This window comes from Lingula anatina, chromosome 4 (assembly GCF_051362555.1).
Source record: "Lingula anatina isolate TDL-2025a chromosome 4, LinAna3.0, whole genome shotgun sequence".
Lineage (NCBI taxonomy): Eukaryota > Metazoa > Brachiopoda > Lingulata > Lingulida > Lingulidae > Lingula > Lingula anatina.
Window position 1 is genome coordinate 18410623 of NC_141770.1, and position 25085 is coordinate 18435707.

Sequence of the window (25085 nt, forward strand, 5' to 3'; positions counted from 1 at the left end):
AATTATAAATAAAAGTAAAGAAGAAGAAGAGAAAGAAAAAAGCTAGCTATTGATCATTGTAAAAAAAAAAAAAATTCACCAGGTAAAATTCACTCAGTATTATAATTTATCTTAATATATATATATATATATATTTGCCATGAGTTAAATTTCATAATCGTCAGGGGCCGAAGACCCAGATATGTCGCACCTAAGCCGCCTCCGAGAGCCATACGGAGACGTAATTCATAGTAAATTTATTCTCAGATATAAGGTTCGTTTTGCATACCTGTAAACTCCTAAGGGTTTATCTTACATAGAAATGTGATTTAACATCGTTTAAATCATAAATCGGCATGAAATAATTGACGTTTGAAAACAGGCACAACTTCTTTGCTGCACTTGAAATGACCTCCTTAGCTATAAATATGATCCTATCACCTTGCGACATTGCATCATTCGATCGATGTACATGAGTAGTTGTCACTGTTGAAGGGAAAGCACGTCTATTTATAGGAACTAAAATCAGGTGACGCATGTACTGTTGTGTTCAGAGAGCGACTTCCGCTTGACCTACTTTCCAGTGCTGTTGGTAGAACAGTCGGTAATGAGTTGAGATCTCAATTTTCTTCTCATTATACTTCAATTTAAGAAAATAAAAAGCGTGACTTGTACTTGTGTAATTTCCCACCGGTACAATATGTATTTAATAAACATACCGGGTGGAAGATTTTTGAAAAATTAATAAGCGTACTGGGTGAAAATGGAGCGTACCGGCGGGAAGAAATTTGGAAAATTAATTAACGTACCGGTACGTTTATTTGATACTTCAGAGTAATTCTTGCACCCTCAAAAGATTGTCGGTCCTAAGATCTACCGAGTGAGCCACAAATTCAGACAGTTCTTCTTTATTTAAACCACACCAAGTCAGTTGTACTAATAAAGAAGCGTGCCGTAATATGTAGGTGCGATGATAGTTATGTAGTTACGTAACGGCCTAGGAGAGCTTAATTTGATAAAAAAGACCTTTAGTTTAAAAATATGAACTTACTGAATATATAGACATCTGAGATATAACATTAGTTTCAGTTTAGTCTGCCCTTTACAGCACAACCGAGGACGCGGAATTTGGTCCGCCCTTAACAGCACAACCGAGGACGCGTGTGTATAGCCCGATTTCAGACAAAAAGTTGGACAGTATTTCTGATACACTCGTGGCAGGAATTTGGCCCGCGCTATACAGCATAACCGAGGACTGGCTCAGAATAGCGTCAAATTTCACCACCTAACTTGAAATGGGCCCCTTTATGCATTCCACTGCTTATGTCAACCGAGGACGTCCTCGGTTGGAGGTGTGTCCTCGGTTAGTGGGTTTCGGGCGGGTGTGTGTCCTCGGTTAGAATGCGTGCACAAGAGCACACACACACACACACACGTGCACAATATAAAAATGTTATTAGTTGATAACATGATGATGAAGTTATTCTGTCTGACAGAGCATGAGATTTGTCTGTAGTTTACGTTGCATGTGAAAACCTTATCTTATAGAATTTTCAGATTTTTGAAACTCTAGTTATGGATTGACTTTTTACTTTGCATTAATGTCACTTTTGCTTGACATAAGACAAACACTGGGTACAAAAACCACAGTATATGTGTAGGTGCCTGCATGTTTGTTTTCAAGGTGTATGAAACCCAAAATTTTCCTAACTTATGTTTTGATCAAATTTGGAGTTGAAAAAATGTGAGAACTTACCTAGGAAGTTGTGCTCAGACCAATCTAGATCAGTTTAGGTCACAGCACACCACCAGACAGTTAAGCATTAAGACAACTAATTTAGCTGTTGGATCCCAGTGGACTCTCTCCCCTACACTGTACTGCATCTGGTCATCCTTCAGCCATTTTGTGAGGAAAACTGTAAGATTTTGTTTCATGTCAATTTGATTTGTGCAAATTCAGTTGCAACCCAATCAGTTGGTCATCTGTGACATTGTCTTGGCTTGGGTAAAAAACAAATCTTAATACTTTATTTGAACATCAGCAAAAGCTAACAGAATAGAGTGTTTGACATCAACTCTGGCTGATTGCCAAATGCCAGTTAAAATAATCGTAAATTCGTCCAGTCACTGGTCAGTGTTTCTACTATGGGCCTGTAGATTCCTAGGGACCATTCCCCCAGATATTTGGATCAATCTATCTCCCTGGGGAGTCTCACTTAATTGCTATCAACTTAACCAGCTTAAATATCTGTCACACTTAGTAAAGCTGTTAGGGGGTAATTATCTTTACACCCTAGCTGATTCGGTAGGCATGACAGACATTTAATCCGACAAGTTCGTAGCAATTTAGTAAGACTCCCCAGGGAGTTAGACCGATCCAGATGGATCGATCTAGGCATGGGAACCCAGTCCTAGAGCCCTTGGTGGCCTAAATTGCCAGTAGGTTAAAAAAAAAAACATTTGTTATACTATTTACAGAGATTATACTATACCATACAACTCACAGTTGCAAACACAACAACTATTCTGTCAAGACCAGACATTATATGCTTTTACACAATATACATCACAAGCCAATACACATGACAATGTGCCATCCTATACTTTTTTACAAACAGTATCAGAGATGCTAATTCTAGAAAATTGGAGGATTAAACTTCAAGACATAGACTTTCATTAATTGGAAAGGTGGTGAGCAGGCCACAGAGGGATTAGGCTTGACTTATCATTGGTGGATATATTTGGTTGTTTGGTGACATCGTTTTAAATAGAACCAGTTAGGCATTGCCTTACTGCCTTTTATTGCATGTGTAGGAAGTGGTGGTGGGATGAAGGTCAGACTAATATTTGCATGTAGATTTGTTAGCATTTTTTTAGTGGTGGAGGATGATTTTTTTTTTTTTTTGTATGTGTGTGTGTTTCAGATGCACAGTGGTGCCTATAATTTCATTTTTTGTTAAAAAATCAGAAAGGAGTTGATGTGGTAACCATAAAGATGTTTGATGTGGTGACCGTTAATTTGATTCTGTTACTATTTACAAGTGAACCTGCCATTATTGTATATTTGTTAATGTTACAAGTCACATTACTTAATTACATCTAGATCATTTGAAAATGTGGGAATTAGACTTTATATATATGTCCCCCGAGAGATGCCTTGGTTGTAGCTTCAATCTGCTGCATGTCGGAGAGTACGAAGCGCCATTACCACAGGTGCTTATATAAACTGCCAGAGTCAGTGCCCCAGTGAGGGAGAGCCTTTAGAATGGTAATTTCTTTCCAGGAAAACCCAGCAGAAGAGGATGCCGTGATTGTAGAGAAAATACTGGGGATGAGAATGGGAAAGAGGAAATACTTAAAGGTGAGAGGGAGGAAGTGACGCATTAACTGCTGGAAAAAATAATTGATAATATTTTGAAAATACTGTGTGTAGGCAATTTAATGAGAGGACCTTGAGAAATATATTTTCAGTGACCTAAGGCTTGTGCTTGACTGTCATAGCTGATACTGAATTTCAAAAATTTAAGCAAGGCCAAAGAATCCTGAAAAATGAAAAGCACAAGACAGTTTAATGAGATGCTGGTAATACCTAGAAAATACAAAAAAGTGCCAACCTCAGAACTGAAACTTAAACAAAAAACGTGCTAAGTTGAGTAAAATTATGTGCAAAAGTTAACATTTAGCAAATGTGGTTTTAGGAAAGTGCTATAGACGTAGAAGATGTCCCTCTTGGAGCACCCCCTAAGGTTGAAACCCCAGAGCAAACCAAGACGACAGAAAACCCATCAGAATCACAAGGCACAGGGGAGGAGAAAATGGAAACTGATCAGAGAGAAGACAAAGAGAATGAAGAAAATGGTAAGGAGGAGATGTTTTTAATGCACATCCCTTTGTTGAAACCCTTAATGGGACTAATTCTGTCAAATATTTTTGATGTAAAGGTGCAGAATTTCTTCCATTTTAAGATTATAAATGGATCATTTGATGAACTCATCAAAAAAATTTTGCAGAATACTGAAAACCAGAAACATACAACTTTTGTCACATTTGATGTCTAAATAGAATATGAAACGGCTTTGGCTGCCTGAGTAACCCATTTTTATGTACAGACTACATACACATATTTTAAGTACCTTTTTTTTTTATTTCAAGAAAATGGCACAGAGGAAGGGGAAAAAGAAGAGAGAAAAGAAGTTGTCCATGCAACCCAAGATCCCCCAGAACCAAAAGAGGAGGATTATGAAGAGGTGGAAGTTGAGGAGTTCTATGTCAAATATAAGAACTTGTAAGTGGATAAATTTACTTTGTTAATATTTTAGTACGCGTTCGGAACAGGGGACTAACTAGCCCGCGGATCAAATATGGCGACCTTGTTAAAATCTTTTCAAATTATCTTGTGAAGGCACTAAATAGATTCCCTGCAGAGATTACGGAACAAGCATTCAAGTGGGCCGGTTATATTTGATCTGCTGACTAGTAAGTCCGCTGTCATGAATGCGGCCTTAAAAGGACTGATTATGTTAAACATGGAATAAAAGGCAACTAAATTAAGGTTTTAACAAGTTTTGTATTATTATGGTAAGAAATTTCAAATAAACTGTTGATGGGTGGGTGAACTACTTCCCAAAAATAAGAATTGCTAGATTTTATTTTAGTCATCACTTTTAATGTATTTGATATAGTAATTGTCATGTTTAATCTACCAAACTAAGATTCAAACCCTGGGATTTTGATAGTTTTATGATATAAAATTGTAATATCAATAAACTACTGTGATTTGGGGAAAGTGTTTTAGGATAAGAAATAAGTCTAGGTAGTGGGTGGGTAAAACTGCTTCACAAAAGTAACGAATATTTAGGTAAAGTGCAGTTTCAACTTTCTTAAATCTTTGAAACTAAGTCTCCAGAAAATTGTAACTCTCCTATTTTTCATTCTTCATTCAGTTCCTACCTGCACTGTGAATGGAGGACAGCTGATGAGTTAAAGGACAAAAGAATCCACTCTAAGATCAAGAGGTACAAAATGAAGAGGTTACAGATGAACAATTATTTTGTTGAGGTAGGTATATCTATATTTATTTAGTTTTGATTAAACATAAATGCAATAAATCTTTGCTGATGTTTGATTAAAAGTTTATTGCCAAAGAAGAGTATTACAGTGGATTGCAGAGTGCTAAAGCATGTTACTGGACTAAAATCTTATTATTTTAGTTATATGTTTGTTATAAGTTAACTATTACTAATATCTTATTCAGTTGAACAGTTTTTTAGTTGGAACAAAACTAAATTTGACTAAATTTGACTTACCAAATGAAAAGAAGTATTGAAGGCGCCTGTATATATATATTTCTCTTTCAGTTTGATGAAGATGACCTTTTCAACCCGGACTATGCAGAAGTGGACCGGGTTCTCTGCAAGTCTGTCGTCACTGACCCCAACACGGGTGAAGAGTCCACGCACTACCTCGTCAAGTGGCAGTCGTTGCCGTACGAAGAGAGCACGTGGGAGCTAGAGCAGGACGTGGATCGCAACAAAATACAGATGTACAACAAATTTAACCGACCACTGACTGAGGAAGAGAAAGAGGTTAGTGATTAAGAATAGGGTGAATTTCACATAGGGAAAAAATGTACCTATTTGAATGGAGGTTTTAAACTGCCATTGTGTGGTGTGATTAATCAATGTATTTGTGTGAAAATATATTTGAATTTCTATTTTGTTGTAATGAAGGTCTTACTGTAGATACCTATGTGCTAGGGGAAACTTCTCATTTTTGTCAGACATTTTTAGATCAGAAATTCATTTTCTGATAATCTTCACAAACTCATATCTCATTTTACACTGATTGTCTCACTCCAGCACAAGGAAAGACCGACACCATCAGATTTTGAGCAGTATGAGGAGTCTTTGGAATACAACAACAACAACCGTCTCCGGGAATACCAGCTGGAGGGCGTAAACTGGCTACGATTCTGCTGGTATAACAGGTAACACAGCCCAAAAATCTCTCTTTCTCATAGAAAAAAAAGTTTAAATAATTCAAATCTAGAAGGATTTAATATTTCCATTATTTTACCAGTTAGAACTTAATATAATTGATATAGGTAGTAAATTGTGAACCATGGAAGTTTCATGTCAACTTTCATAGTTCATATTTTTTTTCATATTTTTTTCTAGTCAAAACTGTATCCTAGCTGATGAAATGGGTCTAGGCAAAACCATCCAGAGTATTACCTTCCTCAATGATATTGTCCGCTATGGAATCCGCGGCCCCTTCTTGGTGATTGCACCCTTATCCACCATAGCCAATTGGCAGCGCGAGTTTGAAACATGGACGGACATCAACGCCATCACGTACCACGGGACCTCGCCTAGTCGTTCCATGATACAGGAGTACGAGTTATACTTCAGAGATGAAAATGTGAGTAATGGTACCATCATAAGTAGAAGACCTTTGGTGTTTGGATTTTTATGATCACCTATGTCTAACAAAGGGATACTTGAAAGATAAAAATTACTTCTTTTGGTATCAAAAGTGAGACCTTACCGTTAACTTTTTGTATGTGGACTACTGTAGAAAGTAACTTATTCTCTTGACAAGGCAAAGTTGGTGTATGTATCTTACATTCATGTTTTCGTCTTAAGCATTTGAAAGAATTGTGTTCTCCTTTCTTGGACTCTTTGAGATGTTTCCACACTTTGAAAAAGGATGGCTAAGGGGGGCATTTCATTCCAAGAGTATGCAAGCTTCATATCATGCTGATATCTATCTGTCTATTTATCAGGGCCAGAGGATACCAGATATCTTTAAATTTCAAGTCCTCATCACGACCTACGAGATCATCATCTCCGACTGTGAGTTGCTCAGCCAGATAGAGTGGCGTTGTGCCGTCATTGACGAGGCTCACAGACTCAAAAATAGGAACTGCAAGCTTCTGGAAGGATTGAAAATGTTTGAATTGGTGAGCATAGGACAAGTATTGTAAATGATTGAGACAGTTGTTACTCATGTGACACCCCCCCCCCTCCTCTTTTTCTGTGCATCATGTAATTTCCATGATTTGGCTGTTTGTATTTGAATGGAATTTTTACTTGTAAACATGCCTTCACTAAATGTGTATGGATTCTATATACATACCATTCTGAAGCTACTACATCTCTGTAATATGGTATACTACTCTTTTTCAGTGATGGAACTTATTATTTTGGTGAATTTTTGGAGTTAAAAGTTTGCTAAAAGTATTTTGGTTGTTATTTGTAGGGAAGTCAAATTGAAATAAGGGGGATATATAAATTGTTACCCTGGTCGCCTTGAAGGGAGACTATAAAGATATATGAATACTAATTGTCTGTACACATTTGTGTCCTATTATTTCAGGAGCACAGAGTGTTGCTGACAGGCACACCACTCCAGAACAACGTGGATGAACTTTTCAGTTTGCTGAATTTCCTGGAACCAAAGCGCTTCAAATCCTCAGAGGAGTTCCTCAAAGACTTCGGCGACCTCAAAACTGAGAGTCAAGTAGACAAGCTTAAACAGGTGAAGAAGATATGTTTAATATTGAGGAAAAAAAATTGTATTGAGACACGACTGAGATTCCTGTTGCAGTCTTCTGATAGTGTTACTAAACCTCATAGAACGCTCCAAGAAAGAAAAAGTTCAGTATGGTATACATTTTGTTGAAACACTAATATATATCAATCCCTTTCCAGCTGTTGAAGCCAATGATGCTGAGACGATTAAAAGAAGATGTGGAAAAGAATCTGGCTCCGAAAACTGAAACAATCATCGAGGTTGAGCTGACCAACATCCAGAAGAAGTATTACCGTGCCATTTTGGAAAGAAATTTTACATTCCTCGCTAAGGGCTCAGGGACATCTAATCTGCCAAATCTTATGAATACCATGATGGAACTCAGGAAATGTTGTAATCACCCCTATTTAATCAATGGTAAGTGGAGGTCGGATGAGAGGGCACATAGGTCAAGGTCAAATGTAATCCTCATTTTGAGTAAATCTAAATGACCAATGCTCTTTCATTCTGAATGTAAATGACAACAGTTTTAAATTTTCTCCATTTGTAGAATTGGATTCTTTATAGTTGTCAGTTGAACAGTGCTTTTGTGTTTTGGGTGCCAAAGACTAGTGTTTGATATACAGAAAGTGCGCCAACTGAACATAATTGAATAAAAAATTGATCACAGTTGTCAGTTCTTAACTTTAACAATTCCTTCTGATAATTACAGTTGTCCATTTATAAAATGTTAATATTTGGTCCATTTGATAACAGCCATCAGTTTAACCTTTTTAAATTCCATCCATTGCAGGTGCTGAAGACACAATTTTAGAAGAGCTGAACCTTCAGAAGGGCAGCCCCCCTGAGAAACTGATGGAGGCCATGGTGCAGGCGTCAGGAAAACTTGTGCTCATCGATAAACTGTTGCCAAAATTGAAAGCTGGGGGACACAAGATACTGATATTCTCCCAGATGATCAGGGTGCTTGATATATTGGAAGATTATCTCATCAATAGACAGTAAGTTTGGTCGGGTTATCGTGGATCTTACAAAGTGTCCAATAAGTCTGGACACAGGCAAATTGCATGTTTTAAATAAGATAAGATTTTAAAAGATTTTTAAGGTGTTTTAAATAAGGTAAGATTTTGAAACATTTTAAGCAGTTGAAATATAAATTAATAGCAATGAATGTTTCACCACTTGTGATATAAAGAGCTATGAGTGATATTTTTAATGTGCTTAGACTGAAGGGATTGATTATTTCTTTTTCCAAAATAACTTATTTGGGTCATTCCACAGGAAAGTGAACATTTGAGTCATATCAGCAATGCCCACATTCTGTGTAATATTTGCATAATTTGACTTGCCACTTAGCATATTTGAGTACACCAAGGAATTTAATAATTTCTAAGTATAAAAAACGTATTTTTCAGCCACCTCTATGAAAGACTTGATGGTAGAATTCGTGGCAATCTGAGACAGGAAGCCATTGACCGCTTTTCCAGACCAGGTCAGTTTTATCCTTTAATTTATTTCCCTTAATTTAATTTTCTATTATCTTCCTTTTCCTATAACAAATTGTTAATTTTCTTCTTGTTTCCTTTTCCTATAGCAAATTGGGCCTGTTTTGTGGTAAATTTGCCTTAAAGAAAAAGTGAGACAAAAGAAAATAGAGCCGATGTGTTATTATTGGTTTTATACCTGGTTTGGTCTTAAACCCAGTTTTAAAGTCATGCAGATTCCTTGTAGGAAGGTGTTGGTTTATTGCTTTCTTGGGGTGATGTCTCATTTTGTTTTGAGATTATTAAATTACTACATGTGATAAACTTTTCCACCAAGAACTAATTGAAAATGAAAACTCCTGTTTTTCAGATTCGGACAGATTTGTGTTTCTGCTCTGTACGAGAGCAGGTGGTCTGGGTATCAACCTCACTGCTGCCGACACCGTCATCATCTTCGACTCTGATTGGAATCCTCAGAATGATCTTCAGGCGCAGGCCAGGTGTCACAGGATTGGTCAGACCAAGGATGTCAAGGTCTATCGTCTGATTACCAGGAATTCGTACGAGAGGGAGATGTTTGATAAAGCGTCTTTGAAGCTAGGGTTGGACAAGGCTGTGCTGCAGTCGATGGGGACGAAGGAGATGAGTGCAGTAAGTGTGGAAAATTAAGGAAATATTCAAGGAAAAAAACTAAGAAAGGATAAAGAGGGGATACTTTCTTATGACAGTAGAAATTGCCGTTTTTAAAAGGCAACACAAAAGAATTGTTTTTTTATCTTGGTAAAAATTTTGATGTACTGCTAATTCTCAAAAACCTACATTCAGATAACATTAGAAAAGTGAATGGCAAATAACGTCTACATTTTCTTACCTCACTTCTTTACTTAAACTTACAGCAAGCCCAAATGACAAAGAAAGAACTAGAAGATCTTTTAAAGAAAGGTGCTTACGGAGCTGTCATGGATGATGAGAACGCTGGTGACGAGTTCTGCGAGGAAGACATCGATCAGATCTTGCAGCGTCGTACCCAGGTTATCCAGATAGAATCTGAAGGGAAAGGATCAACATTTTCTAAAGCCAGTTTCAACATGTCCTCCAACCGAACTGACATTGACATCGATGATCCCAATTTTTGGCAAAAGTGGGCCAAAAAGGCTGACATTGATGCCGATTCCCTAGCAAACAGGGTGGGTTGTGAAAACTAACTCTTAAGATGTATTTTTAAAAAAGGTTTCTAAAATGTTGTATTGATCCTGTTTTAAAGTGTCAGGTTTACCTTGTAATTTGTATAAAAACAAAATGATCAATATTTAATAGGTGTATGAAAATATTGATAAGTTTATGATATATCATTCTCAGAAGGTAAAAAAAATGCTAAACATGTTACATGAACCATCGAGTTCATATGGAATTTTACCATGATGTGTAAATTATTTGACTTCATTCAGAAATGGAGTTTTGCTTATTACTATTGATAACTCTTTTGTAGAATGAGCTTATCATCGAGATGCCTCGCCAGCGCAAACAGACAGCCCGCTATGGCGACCAGAATGCCATGATGGAAAACATGTCTGAACTCGAGTCCAGCAGTGACGATGATGACAATGGTGTCAGCACGGGGAAGCCTGGAAAGAAGAAAGGTCGTCGTGGGCGGCGTAGAAACGATGAGGAGTTTGATGATGATGAGGTTGAGCCAGGGGTGTACACCAGGGCTGAGTGCTTCAGGGTGGAGAAGAACCTCTTGGTCTATGGGTGAGGAGATTGTCATTGCATTTAAGAATTCGAAATATTGCTTTTCCTTGTCCCTGGCCTAGTGTAAATATAAGATAAATTTGTTTATTTGCAGAGAATTGTTTCTAATAAATTTAACTTTTTAAAAGTCGATTTACAAATCTATGAACATTAGTGAAGAATTCTTTTCCAATACTATATGAAATAATTTGCACCAGTGTTTCCCCCTTTTAATATGGTTCATTTATTTGTTAATTGTATATTTAAGATGGGGTCGCTGGGATGAGGTCCTCCGTCATGGCCGCTTTAAAAGGAAGCTGACCACTGAGGATGTCCTGACCATCTCTAGAGCTATGGTCAGTTTATTATTTAGACTTGTAAAATGAGATTGTTTTAATGATATATTTAATTGTTTAGTAATAAAATTGTTGAAGTTTACAAAGAGGAAAAATAGTCTTTTAACAAACTGAAAACTTGCATAATCGGTTCAGTTGACACAATTTAGTGATTGATGGGTTATATGATCTAATTTTTTATGTTTTGTACAGGATGTTTTTCATAGATATATTGAGAACGTTATGTATTATTTGAGAGATAAGTCTAATGATTTGTTTTTATCTCCATAGCTACTGTACTCTCTGAGGCATTACCACGGAGATGAGAGAATCAAGGCTTTCATCTGGGACCTAGTGACGAAGTCGTCAGATGGAGACATGGCCTTTAAAAACCACTCAGGTAGGAGGCTGATCTTGAGTGGTTCACTTAACACTACAGCTACATTACACTTGGGGATATCCAAATTTGAAAATTTCCCACAGAGTGGTTTAAAAGAGCTTGTCACAGTGATGAAATTAAATGCTGAACCTTTTGAGATCTCACATAGGCATTAAAAAATACATTTGTTTTAAAAGGTTATGAAGGACAGTTCTTGAATGTGACACGTCTTCATTATTTTGAATGTATATTTGCTATATTTTTCTCTTTCAAAGGTTTGTCTGCCCCAGTCCCTAGGGGGAGAAAAGGTAGAAAGGCCAAAAAGGACCATCAAGATGACCTTGACATGTCTGGCCTTGACATTGACCCAGATACAGTTCTCAGAGATGACGGCTACAAGAAACACTTACATAGACATTCCAATAAGTAAGCATACAGAACTGAGATAAAAAAATAATTAATTAGGTTATATTGAACTCTTGAAACATTTTTGCTGTTTAACCTATGATAAGTTCTTTTTCATTGAGGGCTTATTTCTTTAATATGGATGTGAAATATTTTGACCAAAAAAGAAATCGCCCAAGGCATTTAATAAATAACTTCCTTAAATCTTTGAGAAATCCGTGCAAAGGTGTTTGTGTTAACACAGAAGTATCTAGTAAGATCAAAATGTTGTTGGTTTTGTTTTAATAATTGATGAAAAAAAAATTTTTCTCGGACTCATACTTATGTGCTGTGACTTGGAGTTACTTTTAGTGACAACTTTTATGTTTCCTTAGGGACATAACCATAGATCGAAAGTTGATGGATCTGTTTTCCAGACTGTTTGCAATGAGGAAAAATAAATGAAAAAATAACAATTCTCTGTGATTTCCAGGGTGCTGCTCAGAGTACGGTTACTATACTACCTGAAGCATGAAGTGATAGGGGACCAGACAGAGAGCATCTTACAGGGCACACCATCCTACGAAGTGGACATTCCTGCCCCGGCTGCTGACGGAGAACCTCCAGTGTACTGGTGGGACGAAGAGGCAGACAGGTCTCTTCTGATTGGAGTCTTCAAGCACGGTTGGTTTCGTCGCTGTCAAGCAGTGATTCTAATACTAAAATTGCCTTCTAATCCTTTGCCATTTAAACTATAACGTTTTTTAGAACTTACAATGCTTTTAGCATCTTGACAGCTTTAAGGGTAAGGTCCTAAAGTCACATTTTGTTTTTTCCTCAATCCATCTACCTTGTCTTGTGCTTTATGGTGAATTGTAAAAAAAATTTTGAGAAGGTAATTATCTCTTAAAATTATGACCAATTTAGGACATAAAATGACAATCTTGGAAAGAAAGAAAGAACTGGCCAATCTCTCTTGATTGCAGTCTTCAAGCATGGTTGGATTTAAAGCCTTTTAAACTAGAATGGATTTTATTTCCAGGCTATGAGAAGTACAACCTGATGAGATCAGATCCTGCCCTGGTCTTCCTGTCCAGGTGTGGTCCCCCTGATGGCAAGCTGCTCCAGGCAGAACAGAATGACAATGACGACTTTGACAAGTAAGTTTGTGCCATTAGGAAAAATTTAGGAGAAAATCTTAGGCTATTCACATCTAATGGGAGTTGTTTCATTCCAGTTTAGTTACAGTGTCAAGTGAGGGTTTACTACTGAAGTGGTGTTTGCTTCAGCTTGTCACTTAGGGTTTCGCAGCATGATGTTAAGAAGTTAATTTGAAATCTATTGCAATCCAATCATGTAACCAAAAATGAGCATTGCAAAATGTTCACAATGTTCTAGTGATAAAGTGGGTACTCTTTCCATACATGAGTGAAACCAGTAGTATAAAACCCATTCACATGTGTATTGTGTGTAATGCTCCCATTCCCCTTCCCTCAACCCCCTCGTCTTTCTAATCTGCTGTTTGTGGCCCTTTATGATGACTTGCCATGCTAATACTGAAGAATCAGTCCAGTCCATGTGGGACAATGGTGCTGGGTTCTAGTGAGTTCAAAAAGCAGTACTGATAGTGGCCATCTTGTTTAACTTATTACTTCATCCAGTAACTTCAACTTCTTTTGTTTAAGTCTAATAAAAAAAAAGTCACTGCATTAGACATTTTTTTTCATGAATATAAAGTACTTCTGAAGTAGTGTATATTTTAATATGAACAAAGAAGAAAAAGGTGTAACTGATAATACATTTATTGCTGGTAAAATATGAAAATTATTTCAACTTACTCTTGTATAAGATAAATACTTTTACATATTATGAGGGATTAAAAAATAAAAATGCAATGCTTATTGCACTTTTCCAGTGAGGATCAAGATTTCCGGCCAGCCAACCTGAACCGCTCTGGAAAAGACGACCCCGATGATCTGGATGAAGATCTTGATCCCGGAACACCTGCCTCAGACATGTCCAAGTCTAAACCACAGACTCCACAGGAGTTGCCTCAGGGTAAGCATGGGGGTGCTGTGGATGTAACAGACATCTGTTTTCCTATGGAAAGAACTTTTAAATAGTCCATTTTGCCTGAGTAAAATGCACTTATAGTCCACACATATGATCCATATTGCTTGAGTAATTTGCAGGTGCATGATCTATATTGCTGAAATCATGTAGAGATATGTTATCCATATTACTCAGTAAATGTTCAGGGTTTATGTATGACTTAAAAGCAGATTATAAGAGTTTGTGTCTTTGACTCAAAATAAAAAAAAGCACCAGAAAGCTTACATTTATAGATGATAAATATTTATCACAAGCTGAAATTTTTTCTTACTGTAAGCTAACAGATGGAATAAAGATTGTGTTAAATAATTATCATATTCAATCCAATTTTCAAGCTAATGAACATTATTGCACAAGCTTACCTTTTGTTTAGAAGAGAAGTGAGATGTCAAAAGGTTAACAATTTTGTGATTAAGAAAATGCTGGGAAAAAATTGATAGTTTTAAACTCAGCATCCTTTTGCACCCCTAGCATTTGCTATTTTATTTGCTCTAAATGATGGCAATTTCCGTTTGTTTTTCTTCCAGGTGACTCAGCAGGACTACTTCCATTCCCCTCACACTCCGACCTGAACACGCGTCTGCGTCGTGTGATCACAGGCTACCAGCGAAGTCATAAGAAAGAGCAGCAGAAGAGGCAACAGAAAGCCAGGGTAAGACTATGGGCATGGATGAAAAAAGAAATGAGTCAGTTTCTGGGATTAAGTCTTGAAAATAGATTTATTGTACATAAAAATTGAATTGATTTTTTAAAGATTGTTCTGGGATGTAAGTAGAGTAGTACTCCTCAAAATTCCTTTGACATTTGCAAATTTCAGATTTTCTGTAAAAAGCACTTGCCCTATTGTGTGTGACAATAAATGTTGTTGTTTTTTTTTTCACTTTTAGAAAATGGAGAAAAAAGAAAAACTTGAGGCAATCCTCAGGGAGCGTCAGATGCAAAAGATGGAGCAACAACAAAGGTAATCCCCAATTTCCACTCCAAAGGAATAAACCAGTTTATGTGATTTAAAAGCAGTAGTGCTCAATGGTAATGCAGAAATATGTGGTAGTTCCAAGTTTTTAGTATTTTGTTTTCCAACCTTAGTCATTATCAGGAATGCAAGTTCTATTTTATTATACTGTCGACTATGGTAGAGTGTAAGAAGTTTTTATATACAACCATCTTGTTCCTTGTAAGTGAATAAGATGTCAGCTACATATATATATATATTTTTTTAAATTTTATTTGTGTGTAGCCGGTGGTCCAGGAGAGAGGAAGCAGACTTCTATAGAGTGGTTTCAACATTTGGTGTGGAGTTTGACCGTAAGGCTGGACGATTCAAATGGGACACCTTTCGCCATATTGGCAAGCTGGAGAAGAAGTATGATGAGACGCTGACAGAGTATTACCTGGCCTTCTATCACATGTGCAAGAGAGTGTGCAAAAAGTTCAAAGATGACAAAGAAGGTTAGAAAAAATGTAACTTATTTTAGAATTAAAATTATTGAGCATAATTTATCTTGAAGACAGTGCTTTGTTTATGTTTTGGAGCACTCAAAAGAAAAGTGGTTGTTTTAAAGAGTGTATCTCTGTAAAGCAACCATTTTATTTTGATAATTTTAACAAGGAATTATTCCTCTTTATAGGTACCATTACTTCTTTGTGACAGTTGTATAAGCAAAATGTCTTTTGCCAATTTCTTCTGAATACTATTTTGAAATTTTTAGAAGACATTTTCAAAAAAGAAAATTATATTCTAATTTCCAGCCCGTCCACCTAACAATGTCTATGTAGAGCCTATCTCTGAGGAAAGAGCCAGTCGTTGCTTGGCCAGAATCGACCTCTTGAACAAGATACGGGAGGAGATTCTGTGGCACCCCAAGTTGGACGAGCGGCTCAAGCTCTGCGCAGGAAGTGCTGACATGCCAGATTGGTGGGTCTGTGGGACACATGACCTTGACCTGTTAATCGGAGCAGCCAAGTAAGTTTTAGGAGAAATTGAATTGTTTATACTCTGCTTAGATTTTCATACTCTGTGCTTCTGGTGGTCAGATTAATCATTTTTATGTACAAAGATTCTTTGTTTAGTGGATATAGAAAAATCTATAAAAGTAGAATTTTTTTCCACCTTTTATCCATACCTCTACAGAGATTAGGATGGTCATATTTACTGCCACTGCCGTTAAGCCAGTGAAGTTAGTTTGTGGCAATTGAGTGTTTGCATCTGAGTAGTTTATTTCCTTTTCTGAAAAATGATTTATTGTTTTCTTTTATTGGTGTAAGTTGATTTAGATATATGAATATCTGTATATTAATCAGAAATTACTTCAATCTTAGATCAATTCTTTAATTTCCAATTACGTGTAATTCATACATGTAATTGTCTGAGTAAACATTGTTATTGTCATTTATTTATGTCAGTCGTAATAGCAAGTGAATACGTTAAATATTTTCTAAATTTATCCTTATTAGGCATGGACTGGCCAGAACTGACTATCACATAGTGCATGACCCCAAGCTCTGCTTTAGGGACATCATGCTACAATACGAAAAACTACAGCAGGAAAAACTGGCTCAAGCTATGCAAGGGACAATGACCAGATTAAAAGGTATGTGAACTTTCATTATAATTTCAATCAAACATGGAAGCATACTATATGAAGTTACTTCCAATAAATGTTTAGTGATTTGTAAACCTTGCAGTTTGAAGATTTGACTCGGATGAGCACTTTCTGGAATTCCTCTTGAAGTATTAATAATGCTATATAATGCCTTGTTTTTGTTAGTTGATTAAATTTATCAGGGTGTAAAAAAAATTTAAGTTCAAAACAATTTTTATGGTGATTTGTGTATTTAGGTTTCCCCTAATACAAATTGTTTGTTTTTAAATTTATTTATTTCTTTATTATTGTCATTTTACAGACAAACCAGCCTCAATGGGGAAAGCTGAAGACTCTCAAGATTCCACAGAACTCGGTCACAGCACAGAACAACACCCAGATGCCACAAAGGCACCCAAATTAGAAACCAAGGAAGATATTAAGGAGGAAGAGATAGTCAAAGCATCTGTTGATGGAGATACCAAACCAGATCTCAAGACGGAAACAAAGACAGAAACGGAGGAGGAATCCAATGATGTTGAAATGAAAGAAACTGAAACCCCATCAGAAAATGATGTTAAATCAGAGGTGAAATCTGAAGAAACTGTAAAGTCAGAGACTGCCATGGAAGTGAAGGAGGAAATTTCAAATGATGAAGTAAAAGAAGAGGTTGAGGAAGAGAAAGTTAAGGAGGAAGTTAAAGAAGAAAAAGAGGATGAGGTTGAGGCTAAGGCTGATGATGCCACGACGGGAGTGAATGGCTCACAGGAAGGTGATGTCGTTCAGGACAAAGGGGAAGGAAGGGAACCAACCAGAGATGAAGAGAAGGAAAAGAAGCCTCCAGCCACCCCTCCACCATCATCATCAGCAGCAGTAGAGAAACATGAGGAGGACAGACCCATGCCAGTCTTGACTCCTGTTGCTCAGTTGTTGAACCAGAATGAAGACACCAACCATAGCACAGACCTTGAGGGAATAGATCCGTCCACAGATCTTATATTTCGTCCATTTAGAGGAATTGGTTTCAGCTGGCCTAAGGTAAGGGATACATTTGGTGCCCTCCCTCTCTGGTGCGCAAATACAGAAACATACATATGTACTCTTTCTAACTTGGTAATATTGTTGTAGACTCGTCAGAAGAAGCTAGTTTTGATTTGACCTAATTTTAGTAATAGAAAGATTTGTTAGAATAGAGGGGAAACCTACTGATAATAATTCTGGTGTAAAATAACCTTCCATGTTTAAAACACAGTAAAGAATTAAATTTTGATTTAGACAAAAGACGACACCAAACTGTAGATATAACAAAATCATATTTTCTTCCCTTCTAGGACCGTGTAATATTCCACCGACTTGAGAATGTCTGCACCTGTATTGAGAAAGGAGAGTGGCCCGCCTACAGGAAGATGACAGAATACTATGGTGACACGCCCGTTGGCACCCCTTCTTCCACTCCTCGTCCAGAGACCCCAGGAAGCAGCCGAGCGGGAACACCAGACCCTGTCTATTTTGGATTGCAGAAGGTGAAAAGAAAACGCCATGGGGGCATTGGCGGTGGTGGCGCTAAGGAATTTAATGTTGCTATATCCGAGGTATGGGAGGTTAGGGTAGATTAGGTCATAGTGGGTTGGGTTGGATTTTCGACCATGGATTGCAGTGGCTTTCATTAACCATGTCATCTTCTCCTCGTGCAGTTGTTGTGGATTTTTGTCTTTGTACGAGAAAACCTGAGAATCTTGTAGTCTCAGTTGATGTGTTTCACAGGGGTTGCTGAGTGCAGGTAGGTTGGGATGTTTTTTGGGGGGAGTTTAAGCTGTGGATTGTAATGGTTTTGCCTGACCAGATCTTTAACCTCTGCTGTTGCTGTCATGGAAGTCAAACTTCTTGTACCACCAACAAGGGTGCAGTTTGCTGTGGTTATGACTGGCTGGAATTTCATTTGTGAGTTGCTGTGGCTCAAAATTAACCATTTTCCTACTTTCGCTGCTGTGCTGTTGTTCTGTAAAAAAAAAATCTTGTTAGGTTGGGAAATGGACTTTCATTTGTAAGTTACTCAGTCTTTTAAAGTTAACCACTTTCACTACTATTTTGGGCTTCCCTGGTGATTGAAGTGACTTCTCTCAGCTCTTTGAAGCTTTGTTATTGTTAGTTTTATGCAGACCAATTAACTTCATATCATACTATATGTTTGTGATTAAATTGTTCTAATGAGAGGCAGATGCTTAAAAAGTATACTAGTATATTTTTCTTTATTTGCCATCTCAAATAGAGACTACTTCAGTGACTACTCATAACCATTCTTTCCTTAGTATTTATAGTCCAATTTTTTTCTCATTTCCAGGGTGATGGATTGAAACTTACCATACAGAGAGGCAGGAAGAGTAAAAGAAAGCAGGACCTTGGGGACGTGGCCAGGTTACGTGAGCTCCTGGGTGAGAGCGAGGGAGAGCTCAGTGAGTCCAGCATGAGCATGCATGACTCCATGGCAGCCTCAGAGAGCAGCCTGCTCAATGGCAGCAAAAATTTGGAGTTCAGCTTGGGCGAGGAGGACACAAACCAGTCCACTTTACAGGTAAAATAGGGAGTCAGTATGATGGATAACCAAAAAATAGGCAGGGGGAGGGGGAGTTTTTTGTGATAGTCAGTGATAGGATCAAAGCACTTCGATGAAAGATGATGTCTGATAGGTAAAAACGTTCAGCTTCTTAGGAAACTGACTTTTTATTACCAAGAAAAAAATTCTGAAATTTTTTTTGTTTGGTTTAAGTCATATTAGTAGTCCCATTCTTTAGAGGATAATCATATTCACAGTGGGCCTTATGAATTTGCAGGAATTTGGTGAAGTGAAGAAAAAGAGACGAGGACGAAAACGCAAAATTGATAAGCTGATGGAGGCTGCAGCCCTGGCCGCAGCAGGTGCTTCCACCCCTATTCCTGTTATGCCTTCGTTTAAAAGGCCGGCATTAGAATTGGATCCAGGTAATTTGTTTTCCCTTTCAACACTTTGTTGACAAATTTAGGTTCATGTTTGGAAATGGAACTTTTGTTGAATATTAAAGATAATGTTTTGTTTGTTTGTTTGTTTGTTTGTTTGTTTGTTTGTTTTTCCATAATCGTGACTATCGATTGTTAAGGTGACATTGGTACAAGCACTTAGATGTTTTAGAATACTGTGTCATGAATGGACCAGAAGTGTAAAAGACGTTTTGTGCACTTTGTCATTTTCTTATAGAATTATACAGCCCTGCAAAATAAATAGTTTATATGTGCAAGTAATTTTTGGCATAATAGTTGAGAAATTGCTTTTCATTAATCATTGTATTTTTCGTTTCCAAAAATTTTGTTCAAACCAAAGAAGAAAAGAAAAACATAATTTTAAGATGAAATTTTGATATTTCTTTCGACAATAGCAGAATACTTGTCCTTTTTTCAACCTTAATATTTTTTTCCCCAGAGGGTCGTGTTCCTGTGGTGAATATAGAAGATGGCAGCAGACTATCTGGGGACGAGGCCCCCAAGAGAAAAGATCTGGAGAAGTGGCTGAGGCATCATCCTGGCTACATGGCAGATGATGATGAAGTAGAGGTCAGTCAGTTGCAGTCTCACTTTAATTTCCATTTTAGTCAGTCATGGTTAAGATAGTTGCTTTATGCTTTAAATGAGGAGGGGAATTTGACACATTTGTTTAGTGACATTTGTTCCTTTTTATTGAACTTGTGTTTATTATTATTATTATTATTATTATTATTATTATTATTATTATTAATTCATTTTTCTGGAAATTTTAAAATTACAGAATGTACAAGACAAACATAGTTATTACAAATATGTATCAAACAATAAAATCTTTTCATTCATAAAGAGGACTTTGTTATGATTCCTAACTTAATGTCTTGCTATATTATTCAGGAACCCCCAGAGCCAGTTGTTTTTGAGAGGAGACGAGGACGTAAGCCTCGTGTTGACCCAGCAACATTGGACTTGAAGAAAATTACTGGGGACGAAAATGTATCTGTGATAAACAGGGAAACGGGCAAAAAGGTAATAATTTTAAAAGACAAAATGTGATAAAGATCATACAAATATTAATTCTTCGGATGAATGTCAATGGTTAACAGCTGCTTTAAAATTGCAGCTAAAAAAAAAAAGAAAAAGAAAAAATACTAAATGCTATAATTTTTAACTTGAAGCAATTGGATAGTTTTAAGAAGTGTGAGTTTTCAGTTGAAAATTATTTTTAAGCATTCAACACTTTTAATGCACATAAGATACAGCTCCCCCCCCCCCCCAAAAAAAAAAAAAAAATGTTACTTATGATGTAGTTTGAGTTTAAAGTGTTATTATAAAATTGTTCAGTGCTACTCAAAGCCATAGTGCCTATAACATTACTTGCTCATTGCTTACTATTCTTCCAAACATGATTAAGGGATATTTATCTTAAAGTATATTAATGCTTTTTTTTACAGATCACTGGAGCAAAGGCTCCCCCACTGAAGTACTTAGCTGAGTGGTTGGATCAAAACGCTGCATTTGATGTTGACCCTAAATGGGCCCACATCGTCAGAGAGAAGGTAAAATGTTCACATAATGCAGATTTTGAATTTTTTTTTTTTAAGTGATTGTTTAACAGTAGGTGTGATTATCTTTTTTGGAATGTCAATAGATGCCCATACAGATTCAGTGTCACATTAAAAGATGATTGAATTTTGAATACAATGTACGGTAAATGTATTTTGAGAAAGTGTATGCAATATTGACTAGAAGGGAGATTTCATTAATGTTATGAATAAATACATCTCTGTCTAACTGGATGACTCTTTCATTCAATGCAGAAATGTAACAATAAAGGGACGTTATCAGCTTTGAATATTTAATGTAAAGTTAAGCATAATTCATAATTTTTTTTTCCATCTCATAACAGGTGAAGTTGCCTGAAAAGCTGAAATCTCGGGTGTTGACTCCCTCAGAGCGACGCACCAAGCGATCCACGGGATCCCCCTACTCTAGCATCGCTATGTCTGATCTAGGCTATCCGTCTGTCTCGACCATGAATGCCCTCTCCAGCCTAGGTGGCCGCATTCCGGGCTATCCCATGAACCTCGCCTTCGGTGGCCTCCCTGGCATGGGTCTGACCAACCCGCTGCTGGGGTATTCTGGTTTTGGATTGGCCGGAATTCCTGGGGTCGCTGTGACAACCAGCTCCTCGACCAAAACCAGTGACTCAAAATCAGACGGGAAATCGGAGGGTGGCAAAGGAGGAGGGGCCTCCTCCCCTTCCTCAGCTGCCTCTTTCCCATATTTATACAATCCACTTTTGTACAATCCATTGTTTGCCCAGAGCCTGGGCGGATTTTCTCTACCTCCGAACATCCCAACTTCCTTCGCGGCGCTTGCTCAAGCTAGTATTATGAATGGACTGCGTGGTGAGCGAGAGAGCGACGAAGTTGTGATCTCAGATGAGGAGCAGGTCGAAGCTCAGGATCTCTCCGTCAAGAAGAGCAGCAGTAGTGCCGAAAAGGCAGAAAGGAAAGAGAGACACAAGGAAAAGCACAGAATGAAATTAAAGGCACGAGAAGAGGCAATGGCCGCCATGGCTGGCGATGATGATTTACCTCAAGACTTGAGCATGTCAAAGCCAAAAAAGAGCCATTCTGACAAAGAAAAGGACAGACATCAAGAGAAAAGTAAACTAGGGTCCCCTCAGAAACACAGTACACCCCTTAAGACTACCCCCGAGAAAGATGGGGAACAAGAAATCTCCCCTACTCAGTTGAAAGAATCTGCCCCTTCAAAGCCCTCTCCTAAGCGAGGTTCTTTTCTTGAAAAGGCCATAGCAAAGTTGAAGAAGGCCACGGAAGGGGAAACGAACACTAAAGAGGACGGTGAGAAGGAAGAGAAAAGTTCAAACGTGGAGGATGTGGAAAATAAAGAACAGGGGGAGGAAGTCTCGACGTAACAGTGCGACTGACACGTTGTGTGCATTTGTGATATCGTGGTTAACCTTACTCGCTGCTAGCTGCTGGGAGAAAGACGTATTTGAAGTAAAGGGAGTACTTATGATTTTGTGGGCCCGGTGGAATTTTATGCTGACGCAGAAGAGAAAATCAAACGGGTCTCTCTCATATACATACATTACATACACCTTATCTCAGGAAATTCAAGACAATGTGCAAAGTTCATTTTGTTTATTTGAAGTATTATTAACATTTATTAGTCTGACTGTTGTGTTCTGTTGTCATGGCAACACGTTTTGGCATTGGAGCTGGAGGTTTGAGTTTCCAAGTTTTCAACTGATTTTTTTTTTATTTAAAACGAGTGAGTACACTGCAAGCATGAACCTTTTTAAACACCTTCTCTGGATTTAGTCAATGGTTTATCACGTCTTTATTCATGTTTGTAACATGAATCTTTTTCTGGGATTTGATGTGTAGGGCATTTTGATTTGGAAAAGAAAATTCTGTCAGAAGAGGGTTGGATGCCGGGGCGAAGGTGCTATGCAAAAATACACGAACTTTTCTGTGAGATTTGGCATGTTTTAGTCCTCAATACTGCAAATCATCACCAAACCACTGTGATACCAATTAATTAATGAGTTGAAAATTTTATCAATTAATGCCATTTAACAGGTGGCTTCTTACTGTTATAGTTGTTGTCGTTTAAATGCAGACAAATCATTTCATGCAGTGTTCTTTTTTAGCATAGCGCTTTGGTGGGCCGTGCTACGTACTTTGCCAGAATTTTTCGTCCAATTTTTTTTAACCTAGAAATGGGTGGATTTAAAACTACAGCAAGGGCAGGGAGATATGAGCTTCTTTTGGCAGGTAGATACTTTGCGATGACTCGGCAGGTTTTATGTTTCTTTTTAAGTCCGGCTGCTGGTATGAAATCCCGACGTCTCCCTATTCGTAGTCAATGGCAATTTTCCAAAAAAACGAATAGACTTAATTGCTGTTTATATACATGGATCTTATTCAGGGATCTAATATTAATATTATTATCATCGTTTTCTTTTTTGTTGATTCATGTAATGTGGTGCAACAGAAACTTTTGTTTAATGTAAAATAATTGTACATAATATCAGTTAGTTAGAGAACACGTGCGTCGGGAGATAGCTACCCGTGTTTCTGAACATGCTCCTTCACCACGACACCTCGGGGAATTGGATCTCAAAAAATTAGGACATGTAATGTGCCTGTAGTGACTGTATACATCATTCTACCTTGGTCGAATTATTATTATTACAATTATTATTAATATGGATATTGATATCACAATTAATACTATTTAATTTCGATTTGTACCTTGTAAATGTGTGCTGTTCTACAGCATGAAAACTCCATTAGACAGTACTTGTGCTTTGTGAATTGCATTTGTGAATTGTTGGGAGAGAGATTCTGATATCGAGTATCTATCTCAGATTTGCTTTCTTATGTTTGTGTTTACAACATTGACCATGGATATTTTACGCGTAAAATCGTTTTGAAATTCAATCATGTGGGAAAACTCGTCACATTCCCCGTTTTATACACTGCCTTTCAGCGATTCCCAAGCTTTGTTTTAGACCAACCCCACGTGCATTTAAATTATGATTGCCCTTATTGTCTGTAACTTAAACATATAAAAAGTGCATATTTGTATTATAGCGTGCCCATACACCGTCTACTTAAACCGTTGTAAATAGCTTCCGGGATGGTCGAAAATAAGGCTTGGGCACAGGGGAAAGCGGTCAGGATGTCCTATCTCTTACTGCGGACTTGAAAGTCTAACAAACCAATCACGATACCCCGTGTTCATTATATAGTAATGACACGCAGATCCCTAGTTCACTTTTTTTCTTTTCTTAACTGTAAATAGAACTTTGCTTGATAGCCTAGAACATACATTCTATTATATAATCATATACCATATCACAGCGTGTGTAAGTATTACAGCTTGATATTTATTGTTACTGAAAAACAACGTTGAAATACAAGACTGGAAAACGAAATTTCTGATATTTTAATAATAAAGTATGGCTTTGGTAATCGGGTTGTGTTCTTTTGTTTAATGAAGACAGTTAAATTGTTTTGTGTTATTTGAATGTTTTGAGCAACAAGACTGCGTTGTTGCCCTGATGGGATTTATGGTCTCGCAGACGATCTAAGAAAAATGGCGGTAGTTTTCCGTCTCTGCTTGCCTCATGATGGAAGTCTGGAAATAAGCAGTTGGACATTGGGTCTGATATAATATTACCAAATCAAGGTCTAGTAATGTTTAAAGCATTGTCATACCGGCTAGCTTTGATGAATGAAAAATAGAACTTTTTTAATTGAAAGCTTCCGAAGACCAAAGTCTGTTTTGCGTTAATAGCACTCCAGTCCATTGTCAATTAATTTATCTGATAAAAATGTTAATGTAAAATTGCATTTCTCACTGGATGTGGTATTTTGTTTGTTTTATGACAACATAACAGTCCTTATATTGCTGATACAACGCTATAGATCAACACGGTTAATATGTAAGAAGCGTTTTTTTTTTTTTTTTTAAGTTTTTTAACGAAATCGCCTTAATATGCATGTCCACAATA

At 37.3% G+C, this 25085-nt stretch overlaps 1 protein-coding gene and 1 non-coding gene across 8 annotated transcripts in view; both read left to right on the forward strand.

The window, feature by feature from the left end:
- The window catches only part of LOC106162225 (ATP-dependent chromatin remodeler CHD8), a 46143-nt gene extending 21600 nt beyond the window's left edge, over positions 1-24543 (forward strand). For 6 of the 7 annotated variants that reach the window (XM_013539424.3, XM_013539425.3, XM_013539427.3 and 3 more), the window contains 34 exons: positions 3263-3340; positions 3678-3837; positions 4132-4264; positions 4923-5037; positions 5337-5564; positions 5838-5965; positions 6156-6399; positions 6764-6940; positions 7357-7518; positions 7692-7929; positions 8306-8513; positions 8928-9004; positions 9367-9647; positions 9893-10183; positions 10486-10748; positions 10996-11083; positions 11354-11462; positions 11717-11867; positions 12319-12509; positions 12868-12985; positions 13741-13883; positions 14465-14589; positions 14825-14898; positions 15175-15386; positions 15687-15900; positions 16392-16528; positions 16842-17557; positions 17851-18111; positions 18861-19091; positions 19351-19498; positions 19974-20104; positions 20429-20560; positions 20986-21090; positions 21441-24543. In XM_013539424.3, coding sequence (XP_013394878.2) covers positions 3263-3340; positions 3678-3837; positions 4132-4264; positions 4923-5037; positions 5337-5564; positions 5838-5965; positions 6156-6399; positions 6764-6940; positions 7357-7518; positions 7692-7929; positions 8306-8513; positions 8928-9004; positions 9367-9647; positions 9893-10183; positions 10486-10748; positions 10996-11083; positions 11354-11462; positions 11717-11867; positions 12319-12509; positions 12868-12985; positions 13741-13883; positions 14465-14589; positions 14825-14898; positions 15175-15386; positions 15687-15900; positions 16392-16528; positions 16842-17557; positions 17851-18111; positions 18861-19091; positions 19351-19498; positions 19974-20104; positions 20429-20560; positions 20986-21090; positions 21441-22475 — 7104 coding nt within the window. In that variant the 3' untranslated portion in view covers positions 22476-24543. The remainder of the gene's footprint in view (positions 1-3262; positions 3341-3677; positions 3838-4131; positions 4265-4922; positions 5038-5336; positions 5565-5837; positions 5966-6155; positions 6400-6763; positions 6941-7356; positions 7519-7691; positions 7930-8305; positions 8514-8927; positions 9005-9366; positions 9648-9892; positions 10184-10485; positions 10749-10995; positions 11084-11353; positions 11463-11716; positions 11868-12318; positions 12510-12867; positions 12986-13740; positions 13884-14464; positions 14590-14824; positions 14899-15174; positions 15387-15686; positions 15901-16391; positions 16529-16841; positions 17558-17850; positions 18112-18860; positions 19092-19350; positions 19499-19973; positions 20105-20428; positions 20561-20985; positions 21091-21440) is intronic. The other variant, XM_013539426.3, reaches the window with a different exon arrangement.
- On the forward strand, positions 13355-13455 carry LOC112041852 (small nucleolar RNA U6-53/MBII-28). The gene has a single exon (XR_002886370.2). It is a non-coding gene; the product is annotated as a small nucleolar RNA U6-53/MBII-28 (small nucleolar RNA).
- Positions 24544-25085: the final 542 nt, after the last annotated feature.